At 45.5% G+C, this 23,139-nt stretch overlaps 1 protein-coding gene across 1 annotated transcript in view; it reads right to left on the bottom strand.

The window, feature by feature from the left end:
- Positions 1 to 22,157, bottom strand: part of LOC137504047 (sulfotransferase 6B1-like) — a 100,642-nt gene extending 78,485 nt beyond the window's left edge. The window contains exons 1-2 of the mRNA XM_068231969.1: positions 21,820 to 22,157; positions 14,486 to 14,595 (exon numbers count right to left, since the gene is read on the bottom strand). Of these exons, the coding sequence (XP_068088070.1) occupies positions 14,486 to 14,595; positions 21,820 to 22,039 (330 nt within the window). The 5' untranslated portion in view covers positions 22,040 to 22,157. The remainder of the gene's footprint in view (positions 1 to 14,485; positions 14,596 to 21,819) is intronic.
- Between the last annotated feature and the right edge of the window lie 982 nt (positions 22,158 to 23,139).

Genomic DNA, 23,139 nt, shown 5'->3' with positions numbered 1-23,139 from the left:
CGCGGGGTGTGACAACTGTAGCAATCTCATTTCGGCTTTGAATTTGGGAAAGTTGACCCATGTACCCTGCATGGCACATTTGCTGAATCTAATAATTCAGAGATTTGTGTCTAAGTACCCAGGCTTACAGGACGCCCTGAAGCAGTCCAGGAAGGTGTGTGGGCATTTCAGGTGGTCTTACACGGCCATGGCACGCTTTGCCGATATTCAGCGGAGAAACAACTTGCCGGTGAGACGCTTGATTTGCGATAGCCCGACTCGCTGGAATTCAATGCTCATGATGTTCAACTGCCTGATACAACAGGAGAAAGCCGTCAAACAGTATCTCTACAACTACAGTCAAAGGACACGCTCTGGGGAGATGGGGATGTTGTGGCCGAAGTACTGGACACTCATATGAAATGCCTGCAAGCTCATGCGGCCGTTTGAGGAGGTGACAAACCTGGTGAGTCGCAGTGAAGACATGTGACTTGATCCCATATGTTTTCTTCCTGGAGCGTGCCGTGCGTAGAGTGGTGGATAAAGCTGTGGAGGAGCGTGAACAGGAACAGGAGGAAGAGTTGTGGGATCAATTCTCAGCAGAAGCAGATGATTCCTCAACATCTGCGGCAGCACAGAGGGGGGAGGAGGAGGAGGAAGAGTCATGTGGGGAAAAGGAGTCAGATGATGAGGAAGGTGTTGTTTTGGAGGAGGAGGAGGCGGAGGCGGAAGAACAACCGCAGCAGGTGTCAAAGGGGGCTTGTGCTGCTCAACTTTCTCGTGGTATTGTTCATGTTTGGGGGAAGGAGGAGAACTTAGCTGACAGCTGAGGAAGAGCAAGAGGAGATGGAAAGTACGTCTGCATCCAATTTTTTGCAGATGGCGTCTTTCATGCTGCCCAGCCTGTTGAGGGTCCCCCGTATAAATAAACTCAAGGGGAATGAGCTGTATTGGGTGGCCATATATGCTACTAGACCCTTGGTATAGGCACAAAGTGGCGGAGATGTTTCCAAATCACCAGAAGGCAGAAAGGATGCAGCACTTGCAGAACAAGCTGGCAACTATGCTTTACAGTGCGTTTTAGGGTGATGTCACAGCACAACGGAATAAAGGTGCCACTGCCAGTAATCCTTCTCCCATGTCCATGCAGGCAAGGACAAGACGTTCCTGCGATCTCATGATGATGTCAGACATGCGGACATTCTTTAGTCCAACGCCTCACCTTAGCCGTTCCACCAACGCCTCGAACAGCAGGTAGCCGACTACCTGGCCTTAAGTGTGGATGTAGACACTGTGCACAGCGATGAACCCTTGGACTACTGGGTGCGCAGGCTTGACCTGTGGCCAGAGCTGTCACAATTTGCCAAACAACTTCTGTCTTGCCCTGCCTCAAGCGTCCAGTCAGAAAGGACCTTCAGCGCAGCTGGAGGCATTGTCACTGAGAAGAGAAGTCGCCTAAGTCACTAAAGTGTTCAGTACCTCACCTTTATCAAAATGAATGAGGCATGGATCTCGGAGGGCTTCTGCCTACTAAGTCAGTCCACACACACAGCATCTCTGCCTGCACGCCGTGTGACTGCTTGCCCCAAGACTAAGTCAGTCCTTACACAGCATCTCTGCCTGCAGGCCGCTTGACTGCCTTCTCCGCCACCACCAACAGGGTCCAGGACTCCAGGCGGATTGCTGCATTTTTAAGGCCGCTGCTAGCAGCGGCCGCTATAATGATTTTTCTGGTGCGCTTACATGCCTGTCTAATTTTTCTAGCTGTACTGCAGCTGCAACAACAAAACAAAAGGCATGTACATGTGTCAATTCCCCTTTGTGATCGTTACCTTGCCGCGGTGAAGGGGCTTGCGTATCACAATGAAGCAATGACCGCCGGCTATAAGAGTGTCTCGGGGGGGGGGGGGGGGGCTGTTGCTTCATTGTGGACAGACCAAATTCAATCAGCTTGACAGTCACTGTTGTTCTGCCTTTCAACTACCTCAGCCCGGCGACCATATGAGCTTGAAAACTGCCATGGCCTGCACTCTCGTCATGGTGCGCACCAGTCCAGCACGGCCGTCACTGAAAAAACAGCTGTTTGTGGTGCGTTACACAGTGAGTTTGGTCTGTCAGTGTGAAGCAGTACTCTAATTACACTCCCTGATTGATGTATACACATGCAATATGTTTTAAAGCACTTTAGGCCTCCAATTTAGCATGCAAAGTGATTTCTGCCCTTAAAACGCTGCTGTGCGTCAAATCCAGATTTTTCCCTGGGACTTTTTCCCACTCCTCCATGCAAAAACTCAGATGTTAGACCCCTTGAAACATCTTTTCCATCACTTTTCTGGCCAGCATACTGTAAATGTTTCTAGTTTTCAAAGTTCGCCTCCCCATTGAAGTCTATTGCGGTTTGCGAAAGTTCGCGCGAACTGAACTTTTTGCGAAGGTTCGCGTTTCAGGTTCGCGAACCGAAAATCGGAGGTTTGAGCCATCTCTAATCTTAAACAGAAAAAGATAAGGGTTTCTTTTCCCCCCAGAGAAATTTATGGCAGTCCTTTCTAGTAAAATGTGATCCCTTGAACAGTAAAAGAATTAGTAAAAGCATTAAGTCTGAAGAATGCATTGCAATAAAAGGGTTATGCTTTTCTTCTCAGGTAATTGTTTCCTTTTGATAGTTAGTATTAGCAACTGGTCTCTGATTACAGGAAAGCAGAGAGGGAGATGAATGCTGCTCTGCTACTTCACTACTTATGCCTGGTACACACCATGCAATTTCCCATCAGGAAGATGGGTCAAATCAATTATTTCCGACAGTTCCAACCTAATTTCCAATCATTTTTCTGATCGACGTTGCATAGAAGTGATCAGAAAATCTATTCAACCCATTTATCTGACAGGAAATTGCATGGTGTGTACAGTGGCGTAGCTAAGGAGCTGTGGGCCCCGATGCAAGTTTTACAATGGGGCCCCCCAAACACTCTAAACATAGCAATTGATACGGTGCACCAAAACCTGCCAATGGCAACTACAGAGTCAGAGGTGCAAGGAAGGGATGGGAAACAGTTTGTTAATGATTACCACTATTCAAAGTATCTATAGAAGTGATTATTATGAGCACAGGACCAATAGAGAGCTAATACTGTAGTTGAGGGAGGGCCCTTCGGGGCCCCTCTGGCCCAAGGGCCCCGATGCGGTCGCTACCGCTGCACCCCCTATTGCTACGCCTCTGGGTGTGTACCAGGCATTAGAGGCTCACTGCTCTGACAGAAAATACAATCATTTTTCAGCTGGGAAAAAACATACACACGTATACATAGGTCACTGGTCAGGGTATGGGACAGAATGCAGTCGGGTGGATGGGGGAGGCAATTGCTAGCAGCGGGCCTCGGGTGCTGGAAACTACAAATCCAGCCTTGGACAGGACACATAAGAGGGGTTTCCGTATATGGAAGAGGAGACTGTAAATGGAAAAAAGGGGCCGCAAACAGGGAACACAACACATGGACTGGTCTTGTGGCATTCATTGGGAGCCTGTACTAAGTCTGCAATAGCTGGGAACACAAACACTGCTTAACCATTTAGAGACAATGTAACGCATTAAAACGTCATGCTCGCCGCTATTAATGGCAACATGACGTTTTAATGAGTTACATTGTAACTCTGCTGCTGTGTGCGAGCGGGCGCGCTCCCGCCGCGCGCGCACGTCGGGTCCCGCGGCTTAGTGATTGGACCAGGGAATCACATGGTCCCTGGGCCAATCAAGTGCCAGTAGCAAGGCAGATCATTGTTACAAGCCAGTAACAATGATCTGCCTTGTACTGTCAGTAAACAAAGTTGCTTTCTCCCTCCCAGCTCTTCTATCACCTCAGACTGCTGTCAATCAGCATTCAGAGGTGACAGGAGCTGTGAGGAAGAAAGAGACTTTCTTCTGAAGTGATTGTGGTAGGATTTTTACTTTTTTAAAATACAATTTTAACCCCATACGTTTTTTATTAACCCCTTATCCTCCCCCTCCTTTGTCATTTACTGCTTTTCTGTTTTATTTTAGTACTTTTTAGTACTTCTGAGTACTTTTCTGTACTTTTTCACCCCTCTTCTACCCTTACTCTGATATTGCTATCTATACTTTTGTATTCTTTCTTTTCATCTTCATAAATAAAAAAAATAAAAATTCTTTCTGTTATTGATCAATCGCTCGGTTGATCGATTGATCTGTCTGTGTCTGTCTGTCTATCCCATCCATCCATCCTATCCATCCCATCCATCCATCCATCCATCCATCCCATCTATCTATCTATCTATCTATCTATCTATCTATCTATCTATCTATCCCCTTTGCTTACTATGGGGAGGAGACTGTATTCTCTTGAGGAGGCAGCCGTCTACCATCAGCAGAGCAGCAGCAGTGGGGACGATTCGGGGAGCGAATGGCACCCAACGAGCAGCAGCTCTGAGTCAGATTCTGACAGTTCAGAGAGCGTTGGGCAGCCATCTCGCCGCTTTAGGAGGGATGATGATTCCACTGTTCAGGGCCTTTCAGAATCCACCGCAGGGGGCTCAGTGGGTAGCACAGCTGCAGCTAGCAGCAGAGGCCGGAGGGGAGCCAGGCAAAGGCAGGTACGCCCACCGGTACCTGAGGACATAATTCGGGGCACCTGGTCACCCGCTAACCCTGTAGCACCCAACATCCCGCCTTTTACAGGGGCAAGCGAAATATTAGTGCCCACTGACAACTTCGGGCCTGCTGACTTCTTCCAGCTCTTTGTGGGGGATGATTTGCTGCAGCACATTGTGGAGCAAACCAATTTGTTTGCGCAGCAGTACATTGCCCAGAAGCCCACCTGCTATTTGGCTGAGAAATGGGAGCCCACCACCATACCTTAGCTAAAGGTGTTTCTGGTCCTAACACTACACATGGGCATACTCCAACAACCAGAAATAAGACTGTACTGGTCTAAGGACTTTATGCACGCAACACCCCTGTTTCCAGCTTCCATGAGCAGGCAGCGCTATGAGGCTATTATGAAGTGCCTGCACTTTGCCGACAGTTCAGACAATGTCCCCAAAGATGATCCTGCCCATGACAAGCTTTTTAAGCTGAGGCCCATACTCACCCACCTCAGTACAAAATTTAGCGAGGTGTACACCCCAGAGAGAGAGGTTGCAGTGGATGAATCCCTCCTACCCTTCCATGGCAGATTAGGGATAAAGCAATATATTCCAAGTAAGGCTGCCAAGTATGGGATACAATTTTATAAACTATGTGAGAGCAGCACTGGCTATACCTATTATTTTTTTCTGTATGAGGGCAAAGATAGCCATTTGCAACCAGCTGGGTGCCCACCATACATGCCAACCAGTGGGAAATTGTGGTGGAACTAGCCAACCCACTCCTCCACCAAGGCTATCATGTGTACATGGATAACTTCTACACCAGCATTCCCCTTTTCAAATTTTTATATTCTGCAGAGACTGGTGCCTGTGGGACAGTGAGGCCAAACCGCAAAGGCCTCCCACCACAGGTGGTTAATAAAAAATTATCAAAAGGGGAAACACGCAGTCTCAGAAGTGGTGAGCTCCTGGCTATAAAATTCAGGGACAAGAGAGACGTCATGGTCCTGACTTCAATTCATAATGAAGAAGTGGTTCCTGTCACAACCTCCAGAGAGCGGATCGAGAAGCCAGGGGCATTGGTCGACTACACAAAAAATATGGGTGCGGTGGATCTTGCGGACCAAATGCTCTCCTACTACTTTTTTTTTTTAAAAAAAGAGGGCCTGGTACAAAATGTTTTTTTTACCTCCTGCAGATGGCTATGCACAACGCATTTGTGCTTTATAAAAAGAAATGCCACGGTGACAGCTACCTTCCGTTTATGCGACAAGCTTTGAGATCGCTGATCAATGAAAGCGTCAACCTTATGGAGGAATTCAATCCAATGCAACTAGATGGCGCAGTTCGCCTAAGAGGAAAACATTTTCCTGCCCTGATCCCCCCGGAACCCAATTAAGGCGAAGCCACAGAAGCGATGCCGGGTGTGCACCAAGCACAAGAGGCGGAGTGACAGCAGATACCACTGCCCAAAGTGCCCCTCACAGCCGGGACTCTGCGTTGTCGGCTGCTTTGAGGCATACCATACCCTCAGCAGCAATTAGACTTTATTTTATTTATTTTTTTCTTCTTCATTACCCTAAATTTTCACTAGACTTTTTCCTCTCTACTTTTATTTGCCACTTACTGTCCCTCAAAGGAGCTCACAATTACCACTAGTTAACATTACCACCTTTTTGGGGGGTGTGGGAGGAAACCCAAGACGCCTACAACCTGCAAATAGTTTTTCCCCATTTGGACTTGCTGCTGCAAGGCGAGAGTGTTCGCCACAGGACTTTACTCTGCAGACCACCCCCCATTGTCTCCATCCTGCTAGACCAGCAATGGTGAGTTCCAATGTATTTGTCATTAGTGTTATGGATAGTGATTTAGGCCTCACTTAAATTATTCTATTTGCAACTGAGTAGGCCTGAGTCTCTAGTTTTCAGAATGGTAACATTTGTGTCTTTTATTGAATGGTCTTACACTCCTGGGGCTTTGAGAAGAAAAAATTACATTGTTGCATTTGGTAAAAAAGGGCCTTGAAAAATACATTGGCGTTGCTCATGATTAACAGTGTATTATGTGGCCAAAACACTATCTGATGATGTGTATAGGGTATCATTTTAACCGTGACAAGCAAGAGAAGAGATTTTGGGGTGTTTGAGAGATTATACATATGTCATTTGAATTGTTTTTTTGTGCCAAAGTAAAAAAAACTAAAAAAATAACATTTTCTAAGTTACGGTGCAATTTCAGCAAAACCGCAAAAGTGCAAATGTTACAAAATATGTATATTTGAGTAGGTCTGGTTCTCTAGTTTTCAGAATGGTATTATTTATGACCTATATCCAATGTTCTGAGACACCAGGGGTTTTGCTAGGATAGTATGACTGTATTATTTCTGGTGCAAAAAATGGCCTTAAAAAATACATTGGCGCTGCTCATGATTAACAGTGTATTATGTGGCCAAAACACTATCTGATGATGTGTATAGGGTATCATTTTAACTGTGACAAGCAAGAGAAGAAAATTTGGGGTGTTTGAGAGATTATGCATATGTCATTTGAATTGTTTTTTCATGCCAAAGTAAAGAAAATTGGCGCTGTTCATGATTAACAGTGTATTATGTGGCCAAAACACTATCTGATGATGTGTATAGGGTATCATTTTAACTGTGACAAGCAAGAGAAGAAAATTTGGGGTGTTTGAGAGATTATGCATATGTCATTTGAATTGTTTTTTCATGCCAAAGTAAAGAAAATTGGCGCTGTTCATGATTAACCGTGTATTATGTGGCCAAAACACTATCTGATGATGTTTATAGGGTATCATTTTAACCGTGACAAGCAAGAGAAGATAATTTGGGGTGTTTGAGAGATTATGCATGTGTCATCTGATTTTTTTTTTGGGGGGCAAACTGAATGAGAAGCAATAAAACTGTTATTGTATTGTAAACCCAACGACTGTGCTCCCCCCTGAAACGGCGTCTGCTGATGGGGCCTCCGAGGAACTGTGGCATACGGTGAAGAGGGCCAGGGGGAGAGGTCGTGCTGGGAATGTGAGGAGGGGAGCGGGCACTCTCTCCCAGAATTTGTCCGAGGCTGAAGGCCCAAAAAGGAAAGCCACTGATATCCCTCATCCTGGGTCTCACATGGGTCCCAGGGAAAAGGGACCTAAGAAAAATTCATCTCACAGAGATGGTGAGGGGCCATTGCCCCAATCAACTCTGAAACTTGGGCCTAGTTCCAAAACTTCTTCCCCTTCTTCAACTGATCCCCCTGAAACCTCTCCCTTACCTCCCCCTCCTGTTAACCCTTCCCCTCCTGTTCCACCCCCCGTCCCTCCTGATGAACTTTCCGTCCCCGGTCCTTTGTCAGATCCCCCTGGTCCAATATCACCTTCTGAAACATCTGCGGTTCCTCCCTCAACAGAGAGAGAGCCGTTGATGTCTGTTGAGTGGGAAGATTTACCGGCAGATGAACTATTATATTTGGAAAACAGACTTAAGTATGAAAAAAAGCATAAACCGAAAACCTTGAAGGAAAGACGGTTGCAAAAACAGTATGAGACCGCTGTTAAAAGACAAGGCATTCATTTGTCTAACAGATTCAATGCTTTGAATAGTGAACAAGCAGATCCGCCCTCTGAGGAGGGTATGGACACATCAGATTCTGGGCAGAAGAATACATCCTAATGTTGTCTCTGTCTTGTGTTTTTCTATTTTTTTTTTGTCCTTAGTGAAGTAAGTTGGAGGGATTCTACCTTAAACACTCAAATGGCTGTTTCCCCACCATTGAAACTGGCAACCATTAATGTTTCCAGTATAAAATCAGTAAGAGCTCGTAAACTAGCCTTATTTTTTCTCAGTGAGTTTGATGCTGACATTTTGTTTTTGCAGGAGACTAGGCTCACCTCTTTGGCCGATATCCATCTGGCCAAGAGGGACTGGAGGTCCGGTCCGAGTTTTTGGTCTCTTGCGGCTGAGGCTTACAGTGGTGTGGCGGTGCTTTTTACTGGTATGGTAACTTGCCGGCGAGTGGTTGAGGTGGAGATGGGGAGATGTCTGGTCCTAGACGTCGCTGTGAGGGGGCAAGACCTCAGATTAATTAATATCTATGCACCCCAGTCGGCCTGGGAGAGGAAGTGCCTCTTTACAGCGATCAGGCCTTTCCTTTTTACGACCCAGCCGGTAGTGTTTGGTGGTGATTTCAACACCATTGTTAGGGTTATGGACAGGAGTGGTACCAACACTCAGCTGGGTTCTGACAGCAAATTTCTTAATAGGATAGTTAGTGAGGCTGGTCTGGTGGATGTTCACGTTCGACATTCACCAGGCCTCACTGGGTACACCTTTCGTAGATTAGATAGTCAGAGTAGGATAGACAGGTTTTTTGTTACAGAGCGTTTCACTGCCACGGCCCCTAGGGTACAGGCAGTGGAATTCTCGGATCACTGTATTCTATCGGTGGACCTGAATGTTTCAGATGCTGCTCCCAGAGGTAGGGGTATCTGGAGACTAAATTCGTCTATGCTACTGGAAGAGAGTGTAAGACAATCTGTTGAGGAATTTTTTCAGGCACAAATTACCATACTGGACTGCTTTGACAACAGGTCGGAGTGGTGGGAGGTAGTCAAAAGACGTGTTGTTGCTCTTTTCAAGAACCTAGCCAGGAAAAGACAAATTGGTAAATATGTTGCTTACCAACGATTGAGGAAAAGGCTTGAAGTTCTTGTTTCGGAAGGCGGAGATCATGGGGAAATCTCTGAGGTCAAGGCTCAACTTAGGCAGCAACAGTATGACCGTCTGTCCTCTCTGTGTTTGGAGAGGGATTATGGCAAATACCACTCGCCTGATCCCTATCTGAATTGCAGACAAGGTGCAGCCCTTAAAACGGTCAGTGGTCTCAGGGATGGATCGGGTTCAGTGGCAAAGTCCAGGCTTGGAATCCTATCCGTCGCTAGAAGTTTTTATGTTGATCTGCTTGGGGAAAAGCCAATTGACCAAGCAAAGATGGAAAGCTTTTTGGTCTCAACTCCAGGTCTGGGTGATGCAGATGCTTCTGACATATGTCTGACAGAAGAGATCACCACTGAAGAAGTAGTGAGAGCTATTGATAGTCTCACACCCAAAAAGACACCTGGTCCAGATGGGTTGACGGCCGAGTTTTACAGGGCTTTCAAGTCATTTCTGGCACCACAATTGGCAGAGCTCTTTAATCAATGTCTTGCTGAGGGTGAGTTACCACCATCCATGAGACAATCAGCGGTGATCCTTTTTGTCAAAAGGCAAAGATCCTGAGATAATTGAGAACTGGCGCCCCATCAGTCTTCTCAACATCGACAGGAAGATTCTGGCAAAAATTTTGTTCTGGCGATTGTCTCAGGCGACATGTGTGCTTTCTCGCCACCAGCACTGCTCGATTTCAGGAAAAAGTACTTTCTCAGCACTTTTGGCTGTCCGGGAAGTCCTGGAACGTTGCAGGGCTGAGGGCTGGGGAAAGTATTTGCTGGCACTGGATCAGTCTAAAGCCTTTGATCGGGTCAACCATAAGTACCTATGGAGGCTACTTTGTGTGTACGGCCTACAGGGAGGTTTTGTTGATTGGATTTGTACTTTGTACAAAGGGGCAGAGAGTTTCATGCTTATTAATGGCTGGGTTGGCGAACCTTTTGAAGTAAGTTCTGGTGTGCGTCAGGGTTGTCCGCTGAGCTCCCTCCTGTACGTATTTGCTATCGATCCTTTCGTGAGAAGGTTGGAGAGCGGTGCGCTCAGTGGAGTTCCTGTGGGCATCCCTGGTGTCTCACCCTTCAGGGTTGTGGCCTATGCTGATGATGTGACTGTGGTAATCTCTAAGGCAGAGGAAGCAGAGGTGGTAGTCTCGGAGATTGCCGAGTACTCAGAAGCATCAGGCTCACAAGTCAATCCAGACAAGTGTGAAATTTTCTGGATGGGGAATGATGGAGAGAGCTTTATACTTCCTGGCTCCTTTCCCGTGCCCCAGCCGAAAATCAAGATTCTTGGTATCGAATTTGGACCTGGTGACTATGGTCATCAAAATTGGGTTAGTAGGCTGAATGATGTCAGCGCCAAAGTAGCACGATGGAAAGGTTGGAAATTGACCTTTAGGGAAAGGGTGGACCTGATCAAGAGCCATCTGGTTCCAATCCTCTTATATGTCAGCTATGTTGCAGTTTTGCCTCAATCTCTGTATGCAAGGATCTGTGATCTGTTTTTCCAGATGCTGTGGGGAAATAGATTAAACATCATGCGTAGAAGCATCACCTACAGAGCCAGGCGGGAGGGTGGCATAGACATGGTCAACCCAATTGTTTTCTTTACTCTGATTTTTATTAAACACAATCTTGGTAATATGTTTGCAGAGAACCCACCTGACTGGGTAGGCATCTTTCGGACCTGGTTTGGGACTTACCTCAAGAGTTGGGAAAGTGGTGGTTCAGTGAAGAGACTGGCGTCACGTCGTGACTATCTTCCGACCTATGTTGTTATGTGCTTGAGAAAATTAAGGCAGTGGGGATTGACTGTGGAGGATATCAAATCGGTCGAGAGGCGTGTCCTTACGAGCCGGGTGGTAGACTCATACTTTCATGAGCCACTGTACCTGAGAGATTGCCCAAGCGTAAAATTGGAGGAGGGTTTGCGACTTCTTAATTCACCGCGGATTCCAAATAAATTGTGGGATATTGCTTGGCTCTCTTTTCATGGCAAGCTTTACGTTAGAAGTAATGTTAAGTGCTTGAAGGTGGAAGCACGTGGATGTCCTCGTGAGGAGTGTGGTGGTGTTGAGGAATCCATGGACCACTTTCTACTTCATTGTCCTTTTAACGTTGAAGTGTATAAACAGGTGGGAGGAAGCCTAGGTATTCCCTTTCTGGAGCGTCTAAGTTACGCAGAGTGGGCGTATGGAGCATTCAGACACCACCAGGGTTTTGATTTATGCACCTTATACTTAGTCAGCTTAGTTGTTAGGCAGCACACATGGTTGGCACGGTGTCAGGTACCACTTAGGCATAAAACCATTCCTGTTCAGGTGGTGGTAGGCAATATTCTGGGTGAGGTATCTAGGATCCAGGACTTGGAGAGGCGTAGTTTGGGCAGAGGTGCCTGGGTTCTTGCGTGGCAGAACATCAGGCCTCCTTAGCCTATCTCCGTCTCTTATGGGTGAGCTTTCTGTTTCTTATCACCCTTTTTCAGTTTTTTGATTTATTTTTTCATACCTTTTTTGATGATTGGCCGCAGACATAATTAGTGGAGTTATCCCTCCAACTAACTTATGGGTGTCCTTGTTTGTCCTGTGTTGATTTTGATATTTTTGTCTTTGTTTACCCCTCCTGCATAAATGGCAGAATGAGTGGTTATTGTTTCTGGTGATAGTCACTTGTTGGGTGTAGGATGATGGATTCATGTTTCCTGTTGTCCTGTCTGGTTTTGAATGTAGATTGAATGAGTATTCTTCTGCTCAGGGATTTATAATCCTTTGTTTTGCTTGATACAAGTTTGTGATATGGATAATTAATCACCTTGTGTAAATAGTATTGTTGCTAATACATTATGTATAGGATATACAATGTATATATCGATTATGTATGTTTTGCTTTTGTGATCCTTTTGATCATGAATATAATTATTATTTATTGTATTGTATATTTTGTATATATTTTTTCAATAAAAATCAATAAAACTGTTATTTCCATATCCTCTGTACCAAAATAAAACACTTGTAAAAAACACCAAAAGTGACAGAATTGAAAACCAAATGCATAAATAGTTACCTTAGGGACTCAGCTTTTAAAATATGTATGCTATGAGGGTGAACTACTGTTATATTTGCAAATAAGGGCTTCAATTCATTGGTAGTATGCAATGACAAAACAAAAAACAAAACATAGGAAAATACACCTTTATTTCCAAATCATATATTGTCACCATACTTTGCACGGAAGCGGGAAAAAAGGGCGCATGCCGCTAGTGGACAAAAAGGGCGCCGCCATTCACTCTCATAATAAATAGCGTTTAATGGGCGCCGAGCAGGAAAAAAGGGCGCAGGACATAAATAACGTTTACAAATGGCGCCAGGAGATTTTTAATGATTTATAAGTGTGCTTGTGGTGATTTACGTTTATAAAATGCACCCGTGCCGAATAACATTTATAAAAATACTAAACATATTTATCTTATTTAACTAATTAAAACATTATTTAAAGTTGTATCCCTTACTGTTTGTAAAACATTATTATTCACAAAATAAAGCGATCATTACGTAACGTAAATTGCAAAATATTTTTTGCATCCACAATTAGTAAAACATTATTATCCACATAATAAAGGGGGGTCTTAGGTTTAGGCACCACCAGGGGGGGTCTTAGGTTTAGGCACCAACAGGGGGGTCTAGGGGTTAGGGGTAGGTACAGGGAGGGTTACTTAGGCACCAACAGGGGGGGTCTTAGGTTTAGGCACCAACAGGGGGGTCTTAGGTTTAGGCACCAACAGGGGGGTCTTAGGTTTAGGCACCAACAGGGGGGTCTTAGGTTTAGGCACCAACAGGGGGGTCTAGGGGTTAGGGGTAGGTACAGGGAGGGTTACTTAGGCACCAACAGGGGGGGTCTTAGGTTTAGGCACCAACAGGGGGGTCTTAGGTTTAGGCACCAACAGGGGGGTCTTAGGTTTAGGCACCAACAGGGGGGTCTTAGGTTTAGGCACCAACAGGGGGGTCTTAGGTTTAGGCACCAACAGGGGGGTCTTAGGTTTAGGCACCAACAGGGGGGTCTTAGGTTTAGGCAGGGGAGTCTTAGGTTTAGGCACCAACAGGGGGGTCTTAGGTTTAGGCACCAACAGGGGGGTCTTAGGTTTAGGCACCAACAGGGGGTCTAGGGGTTAGGGGTAGGTACAGGGAGGGTTATTTAGGCACCAACAGGGGGGGTCTTAGGTTTAGGCACCAACAGGGGGGTCTTAGGTCTAGGCACCAACAGGGGGGGTCTTAGGTTTAGGCACCAACAGGGGGGTCTTAGGTCTAGGCACCAACAGGGGGGTCTTAGGTAAGCGTAATTATAAGTTTAACTTTAGAAACAGGGAAGATTAACATTTTCACAATTTCCGACTTCATAAACATTATTTAATGATTTATAATTTTGTTAAACCTTATTTGTAAACGAAATATAGCACACTATTTTTATAAACCCTATTAATGATTAATTATTATTTAGAGTTTACACCCCGCGCCCTTTTTGTCCGGGCGCCCTTTTTGTACGTACGCACTTTGCACTAGGGACATAATTTATATATTGTGATAACCAGGACAAATAGGCAGATAAAATGTGTGTGTTTTATGCACATTAGCAGTGTTTATTTTAAAACTATAGGGGATGAAATTGGATAAATCATGTATTTTTTCATTTTTTTCCTTGTTTTTCCCTTTAAAATACATAAAAAGAAAAGGTATTACTGGAAATAAATATCGCCCCCAAAAAGCCTATTTAGCGGCAATAAAAACAAGGTATTGATCAATTTGCTGTGATACGTAGTGAAAAAGTTATTGGTGAATGAAAGGGAGGAGCGCTGAAAGGTGAAAATTGCTCTGGTCCGCTAGGGTAAAAACCCTTGGGGGTGAACTGGTTAATTTACATGGGAGACACAAAAGCTACCTGAAACTACAATGTACTGATATAGGGTGGGGGAACAAACTCTACCTAATACTAATATCTGGGTGGGGGGAGGGGTATTCAAAGCCTAGCTATTACTTGTAAATTAGGCTGGGGGTGGCCCGATCAAAGTTTTTAATGAGTGCCTAGTAATGTTATAGACAAATTATATTTCTGTTTTTAATTGTAATTAAAAGCGAATATTGTTGATGGCTTAGAGGGAATGGGGTGTGGTTCCTTTTAGATTGTACTTTTAAGTTATACTAACCTCATATTTCTCTGGTTTTCCAAATTCTAACAAGGTTTGTTCTGTTGATGGCTGTCTGTCGTGCGTTTGAAGAAACATTTCATGCAGTATCTGCAGTACCCAAGTTGTTCCTAAAATATATTTGGATGAGTTTAGACATTTAAATTTATTTAATAAAAAAAAAAAAAAAACATGGAAAATATGACTTTTATTTGATACATTGAGAATGTCTGCAAACATTACTGCTCTTAAAAAAAAAAACTTCAATTATAGGCTGTGATCAACCAAAACTAAAGACACACATAAATGTGAGATTAGAATGTGACAGATCACATCTGTTGGCTTCCCAGAGACATCATTTGCAACATACCACATAATGAAAAAAAGAGTTGAACAGATACAAACTCTTATTATTATTTTTTTTAGGTCCCTCACAAGATGAAGCCTCTTGTCTGCCTGCTGAGATGTCTGTGAGAAGCTTAAAGTTTCCGTTTACTTATGTCTGCTTAATCATTTCCAGAAAAATGGATGTTTATAAACATTCTTTTGTGCACCTTTAGGACTCTTTCACATTACATACACAACCCAGATTTCGTGCGCCCATTATGACCTGTGGAGCGACGTTGGGAAGTTGCGGTGCGGCCGGTGATAAGCAGCGGTAGTTCTAATTCACCTAACAGGAAAAACGCTGCGGCTGGCAATTAAAAGTTCCCAGATGAGTTTCAACTTAACGCTCTGGAAGGCTATGTCTAATGTGAACGTTAACAGGAAAGTCGAATAGACTTTCATGTTACCTTTCTAAACGCATCCTAGGAGCGATCCATCAAAACGTACGGATCAGCTCCTAGGCCCATATGCAATTAAAGTTTTCTCCTGAGTTTTCTCTTAGGTGATATTTTCACAACTTCAACCATCAGAAACCAAGAAAATACTAAAAATTATTTTAATAGTACTTTTTCGCCTACTTTTTGGTAATTTTTCAATGGCAAGGTGCAGAAAAATTATTCTAAATTGAAGATGAAAACTTATTAAGGAGAACGTTAATGACCCCTAGTGTGAAAGAGCCCTTAGTTCAAATTGGATGTTTATAAAAGTCCTGCTCTTCCGCTATAATGCATGCGTGCATTTAAACCCTTCAGCCCATGGCATGAAGTGGTTAAAATAACTTAAAGGAAGCCTGAAGTAAGAAGAGTATGGAGGCTGCCATCTTCATTCTCTAACAAACAATGCTACAGAGGCGTATCTTTAGGGGTGCACATAGGGCACCTGCCATAGGCGCCCCTTGTCCTCCCCCGGGGTGGGGGGGGCATCACCAGTCAGAAATGTAATAAATCCTCCTTCAGGTCCGTGTCCATCTGATTTCTACATGCACCATCCCATTTAGCTGTCTCTCTGCCAGGGCTGTTTATGTCGCCCACCCACTGAAGGAGAGGGACTGCGTCACTTGCGGCTTGCCGTGCGGCGCCCCCGCTCGCATCCCATTCCCCTCCGGTCCTCCCCGCTGCATCTTGTGGTCGCCATAGAAACTCGTTGCCTTGCATTCCCGATTCCCCTCCTGATTGGCCGCATACATGATGCTGGGGCTGATGGGGGTGGGAGAGGATTGGAGAGGAACAGCAGTGTACATGTAGACTGCTGCAATGACACACACAAACAGTGTGTGGGTGCATACACTGTGCGGACGACCAAACCAGGCACACTAAGACAGTCACAGAGCTAAAATTAAGTTATAAATAATAAGGTAATTAGAAGCTAAGTACTGTAATGACACATAACACATCATCATTACAAAATCTATTCTGCAGCAGCAGCCGGCCACTGCTTCCCACTGTCCCATGTTTGATTTCGGTTAGTTCCAATTTTTATTTCCATACTATAGCAGGCCCCTGCTTTCCCACATTTTAATTCTTACAATTTCCATCCATTGTTAAGCAGGCCACTGCTTTCCCACTTAAGTTCTTCTGGGATTTTATTTGTTGTATTTATAAAGCGCCAACATATTACGCAGCGCTGTACATTAGTTAAGGTTACAGACAATATTTAGGGGTGACATACAGCAATAAGACAATACAGGAAAAACAAGCAAACCAGATCACGCAGCACAGTAAGGGCTTGATTCACTAAACCATAACTCATATCACGGGCGCGCTAGCATTTTTGTGCGCAATTTCGCGTTTTGCGTGGGTTTTCACATGCAATTGCGAATTTGCACCCGAAAGCGCGTGCAAATCTCGAAATTGCGTGTAAAAACGCTAGCTCGGCCGTGATATGAGTTATCACGGTTTAGTGAATATAGCCCTATGAGTACAAGGTAATGCTTAGTCAGTCACTGGATGGGAACATGGAGATTAGGCAAGTCGAGTTCACTCTTGAGAGACATAAGGAGGAGGACCCTGCCTGAAGGCTTACAATCTAGAGGGAGAGGTAGGGACACGAAAGGTAGGGGACCAGAGTCCAGCTGTTGGTATAGAGCACTAGTGAGGGAGGGTAGGCCAGAGTGAAAAGGTGAGTTTTGAGGGCCTTCTTGAAGATGTTGAAGGAGGGGGAAACCCTAATGGGGGAGGTAGGGAGTTCCATAGTGTTAAAGCAGCTCTTTAGAAGTCCTGGAGGCGTGCATAGGATTGGGTAATGTGGGGGGCAGTCAGGTGAAGTTCATTGGAGGAGCGGAATGAGTGTCTCGGTGTGTACCTCTGAGTAAGATTGGAAATGTAGGTTGGGCAAGTTTTGTGGACAGATTTGTAGGCCAGACACAGTATCTTGAATCTGATTCTGGATAGTAATCCAGTGGAGGGATTCACAGAGGGGAGCCGCCGTGGGGGAGCGATGGGAGGAGTGGATCCTTCTGGTTGCCGCATTCATGACAGGCTGTAGTGGGGCAATTCGGGTCTAAGGAAGATCAGACTGAAGGGCATTGCAGTAAAGGCGGGAAATTATGAGGGCATAGATGAGGAGTTTGGTGGTGACAGGTCAGGAAAGGGCAGATCTTGCAGATGTTACGGAGGTGGAAGTTGCAGGACTTTGTGAGGTTTTGGATGTGGGGGGTGAAGAAGAGTGCGGAGTCCAGGGTGACACCTAGAAAGCGGGCTTGAGAGGTAGGCCGAAAGGTAATGTGGTTATCAGTAACATTCACATCTGGGACGGTCAGGGATGGCCGGGATGGGAAGATCATAAATTCCGTTTTGTCCAGGTTTAGTTTCAGGAACCTAGCGGACATCCAGGAGGAGATGGATGATAGGCAGGAGGAGACCTTGTCCATGGTATTGGTGGATAGGTCAGGGGTGTGGAGGTAGATCTGGGTGTCACCTACATACAGATGATAGTTAAGACCCATGGAGGAGATAACCTTGCCAATGAAGGATGTGTATAGGGAGAACAGTAGGTAGGGGGCCAAGGACCAAGCCTTGGGGGACTTCCACCAAGAAGTGGTTGGGGGTTGATGGGGACTCATTGATTGACATGAAGGAGCGGTTGGAGAAGTAGAATGAAAGCCAGGCAAGGGCATGAATGCCATTGGACTGGAGGGACTGGAGGAGTAGGGGATGGTCCACTGTGTCAAAAGCTGCTAAAAAGGTCAAGGAGGAGGAGAATGGAGCATTTGCCTTCAGCTTTAGCTAAGGTGAGGTCATTGACCACTTTGGGGAGAGCTGTTTCAGTTGAGTGGTCACGCCAAAATCCAGACTGCAGTGAGTCTAGCGGGGAGTTGGCATTGAGGTACTGAGTCAGGCGTTTGTGAACCAGATGCTCAAGGAGTTTTGAGGCAAAGGGGAGGAGGGAGATAGGGCGATAGTTTTGGGGTAGTGAGGGGTCGAGGAGGAGTTTCTTGAGCAGGGGTAATACAGTAGCCTGCTTGACGTCTGAGGGGAAGGTGCCTGTGGATAGGGAGAGGTTAAACAGGGCAGTGAGGACTGGGTCAAATCTAGGAAGTGAGGACTGAGTAAGTCAGAAGGGACAGGGCCAAGGGGGGGAGGTAGAGGTATGGGATATCTGCTGTAGGTGGTCAAGGTTGACTTCCTCAATGGTAGTAGGAGTGAAAAAGGTGAGGGGAGGATAGGGTGGAGAAGGAGCTGGATGGGAGCAGGTGGGAGGTGAGGATTGAAGGCTGGATATTTCCTGATGAATGGTGACAATTTTGCTGGTGAAGTGGGTGGCTAAATCCGTGGCAGAGAGGGACTGCCATTCCCAGAAGCACTGAAATTATGTGGGAAAGCAGTGGCCTGCTGTAGAATGGATGGAAATTTGTAAAAACTACTGAAATGTGGGAAAGCAGGTGCCTGCTGTAGTAGTAGTATGGAAATTGTAAATGTGTGTCATAAGAAGGGGAGCGCAACTTCAGTGCTTGCCATAGGCACTATGGTGCATTCTCTAACCCAGAATAAGCATGCAGATCAGATGTTTTGACTCTGGTCTGACTCCATGGCCTGCATACTTGTTGTAGGTCTTTGACAGATAGAGATGGCTCGAACCTCCAATTTTTGGTTCGTGAACCTCCGCAAAAAGTTCGATTCGCGCAAACTTTTCGAACCACAATAGACTTCAATGGGGAGGCAAACTTTGAAAACTAGAAACATTTATGCTGGCCACAAAAGTGATGGAAAAGATGTTTTAAGCGGTCAAACATCTGAGTTTTTGCATGGTGGAGTGGGATACACGCCAAAAGTGCAGGGGAAAAATCTGGATTTGACGCACGGCAGCGTTTTAAGGGCAGAAATCACATTGCATGCTAAATTGGAGGCCTAAAGTGCTTTAAAACATCTTGCATGTGTATACATCAATCAGGGAGTGTAATTAGTGTACTGGTTCACACTAACAGACCAAACTCACTGTGTAGCGCACCGCAAACAGCTGTTTGTGTAGTGACGGCCGTGCTGGACTGGTGCGCACCATGGCGAGATTGCTCTTCCTCAGTGATATCAGGTAATGTCTGACTGCCTTATCAACTTTCGATGGTTATTTCTCTACCATTGTTAAAGCTTTTAAATTACTTTTTCTGCTGGCTGTTCAGTACCTTTAACGAGAATCTGTTATGGAGGGCAAGTCTGCCATTCATTCAACTGTGTGAAACTTTCGATGGTATTTTCTCAGTACCATGGTGACCACGGGTAATGGCCGGGGAATCAGGGTTCGATTCCGGTCCGGAGTGGGAGCCTGAGAAACGGCTACCACCACACATCCCAGGAAGGACCCATTGTGCTGTATAAGTAATGTACCTGCCCTGACCGTGCTTGGCAGACCAGGCATCCGTGGTCAGATGGACCCTTGACCCAACACTGTGTGCCAGAGATGACACCACTTGCCTTTCAACTTCATGGTACAGTTTGGGAATCACCTTTTTTGAGAAATAATTGCAGCCTGGTATCTTCCACTGCAGTGTCCCAATGGCCACAAATTTTCAGAAGGCCTCAGAGTCCACCAGCCGGTATGGTAACAGCTGGCGAGCTAACAGTTCCGCCAAGCCAGCTGTCAGACGCCAGGCAAGGGGGTGACTGGCAGACATTGTCTTCTTCCGCTCAAAGATTTCCTTCATGGACACCTGGCTGCTGCTGTGTGCAGAGGAGCAGGAACCATTCAAGGTGAGAGGAGGAGTGGAAGAGGGTGGCTGTGATTGTGAAGGTGCAAGGGAGAAAGCGGCTGAAGATGATGCACCTAAAGGAGGAAGAGGAGAAGGAGGGTGGCTTTTCTTTTGCGTGCTGCTTTTCCTCAGGTGGTCTTCCCATTGCAGTTTGTGCCTTTTCTCCATGTGCCTTAGTAAGGCAGTTGTCCTTACGCAGGTGTTGGCCTTTCCACGGCTCAATTTTTGGCGGCAGAGAGAACAGATGGCATTGCTCTGATCTGAGGCAGGCACACAAAAAAATGTCCACACCACTGAGCCCCCCTGGGATGTGGGCACTATGGTGGCATCAGCAGCTGACATTGAAGGGCATGTTGGCTGGCTGTCCATAGGTGGTGATACATGGCGCCAGACACCGCCACCAGCTGTTTCTGATGACGAGCTCCCACTGCTTCTTTCAGGAACTCGTCTCCTCCTACTCCTCTCTGACTCCCCCTCTGAACTGTCCCCCTGTTCATCTCCTCTATTGGGAACCCACATGACATCCGTATAATCATAATCATCCTCCCCAGCTTTGCTTTCCTCAGACACATCATAAACTGCACCAACAGCAGGTACTTCATCATCCTTCTCCTCACACCTTACGTCCATAGTGTCGCCTAACTCAGACATATGAGGTTGAGGTGGTGTAACTTGCTTAGCGCCTGCATCTTGTTGTAACAATAATGGCTGTGAATCAGTGAATTCCCCACCAAATAACTCCTGCGAAATGTCAAATGCAGCAGATGTGGTGCTTGTAGTAGCGCCGGTGGCTGCGGAAGATGAGTTGTTCTGTGTTAAATAGTCAACCATGTCCTGACAATCTTGGGAGTTGATGGACGTGCCTTCTTCAGAGCACCATACTTTGGGCCAGGGCCACACGAAATAACGTCAGCATGACCTCGAACAGACCTGCCAGGTGGCCTGCCTCTGGGTCTGCCTCTGCCTCTTACTGTTGTCTTGTCCATATCGGGGGGGGGGGGGGTGAAGTGAAAGGTATGCACTGACTTGACTAATACAATGTGCAGTCACACAGGTGCAGTGAAAGGTATGCAGTGACTGGTATTACAATACAATGTGCAGATGTCACACGGGTGCAGTTAACACAGGTATATTACACAGGTATATTACACAGAGTACGGTCACACAGGTACTGTGAACAATTATGTAATGACTAGTATTACAAATGTGCAGCTGTCACACACACAGGTACCGTGAACAGGTGCAGTGACTGGTAAATATTATCACACTGCTTGCAGTCACGTAGGTAGGTGCACTACTGAACAGGTATGGAGTGATTGGTATTACAAATGTGCAGCTGTCACACACACACACAGGTACTGTGAACAGGTGCAGTGACTGGTATATAATATAACACTGCGTGCACTCACGTAGATAGGTAGGTAGGTGCATTGAACAGGTAGGTATGCAGTGATTGATATTACAAATGTGCAGCTGTCACACACACAGGTACAGTGAACAGGTGCAGTGACTGGTGGTATATAACACTGCGCGCGCTCACGTGGGTAGGTAGGTGCACTGAACAGGTGGGTATGCAGTGATTGGTATTACAAATGTACAGCTGTCACACACACTAATTATTTCACCTGTGCATAGGTGAGGTTGCCTGCAAAACATGCACAATTGAGGAGTCATTGGGACAGGTTTAAGAATCACTGCCTTAGAAAATTTTCTTCAGACAGCTCAGCAATTAGATTGTAACATATCAACATTAATACAGATGATTTGTCTATCTTAATTCACCTACCACATTTTGGATATGTTAGAATCAGAACATCATCTTGTCTGGCTTCATAGGTGTCCATGGCTTCAAAAGTTGCCTCACTGCAAAAAGTAGTGGGGTACAGAATGCCCTTGTAATTGAACTGCAAGTCCTGTGAAGTCATATTTCTGGCGTCTTCTGAAGCTCTCTTAAGTTGTGTCAAATACTTCTCCCTCATTTTGTTCTTCTCTCCAGAACCTAACATATTTCTGCAGTGTGAGAGTGATAAAGACACAACTATTCAGAAGCACTTTGTTTTTTAATGATAGACTAGGGGAATGGAGTATATGTACAGCTGCTGTCTAATTATTACAAAATTCAACCAGTGCAGAAGCGTATAACCTCTAGTACAAAGAAGAGCCTTGAAAGATTATGGTAATGGAGAAGTGCAACTTAGCTAAATTTTAACTGACAAATTATAGTCTGAGATAGTCTGACTGCTAAAACACAAATGAGAGTTACTAGCAGCATAAATGACAGGTTGCTTTAATTTCTGTACCCTGGGTCTTCAAGCAGTGAAAGTAAAAAGAAATGTACTTCTCTTTGCATTAAATGCTCCAATAGATTAGCTACACTATTACAAGTTTTTAGAAGAAACTCTTGCTTGCTTAAAAAGGGAACATGACAATAGCGTAACTTAAGCCCCATCTACACGATACGATTCTTTGTGCGATTCAATTACGATTCTATTTACAATCCGATTTAATCCGACAATCGGGATTCGGTTCCATTCAATTCGATTTGCCATTGTTTTGCAATGGCAAATCGAATTAAATTGAATCGAATCCCAATCGGACATGTTGGATTTAATTGGATGGTAAATAGAATCGTAATCGAATCGCACAAAGAATCGTATCGTGTAGATGGGGCTTAAGATTCGTGCAGCCCCCCCCCCTCAATATTGACACCACTTCTCTTGCCTCCCGTTGATGCCTTACACAGCCTGGGAGCCAATCACAGCATCAGATGTTAATGAGAGGACCTGATGGAGAACTGCATCTACAGCTTGCAAAAGAGAGAACCTGATGGAGAACTGCATGCCCACAGGTGAGGTATTTTCCAACTTTGTGGCAACAGTTTGGGGATGACCCCTTCCTGTCTCAACATGACTGTGCACAAAGAAAGGCCCATAAATAAATAAATGAGCGAGTTTGGTGTGAAGTAACTTGACTGGCCTACACAGGCACGCGCAGAGAGGGGGTGCCCAGGCACTTCCCTCTCTTTTTAAAAGCTTCAAAAAAGGCCCCTCTGGCTGCGCAAAAGAAGCCCCGACCATGGTAAGCCCTGCCCAACCGTGGGATGCTC

This window comes from Hyperolius riggenbachi, chromosome 4, assembly GCF_040937935.1.
Source record: "Hyperolius riggenbachi isolate aHypRig1 chromosome 4, aHypRig1.pri, whole genome shotgun sequence".
In the NCBI taxonomy this organism is placed as follows: Eukaryota; Metazoa; Chordata; class Amphibia; order Anura; family Hyperoliidae; genus Hyperolius; species Hyperolius riggenbachi.
This window is presented reverse-complemented; position numbering and strand designations above follow the sequence as displayed.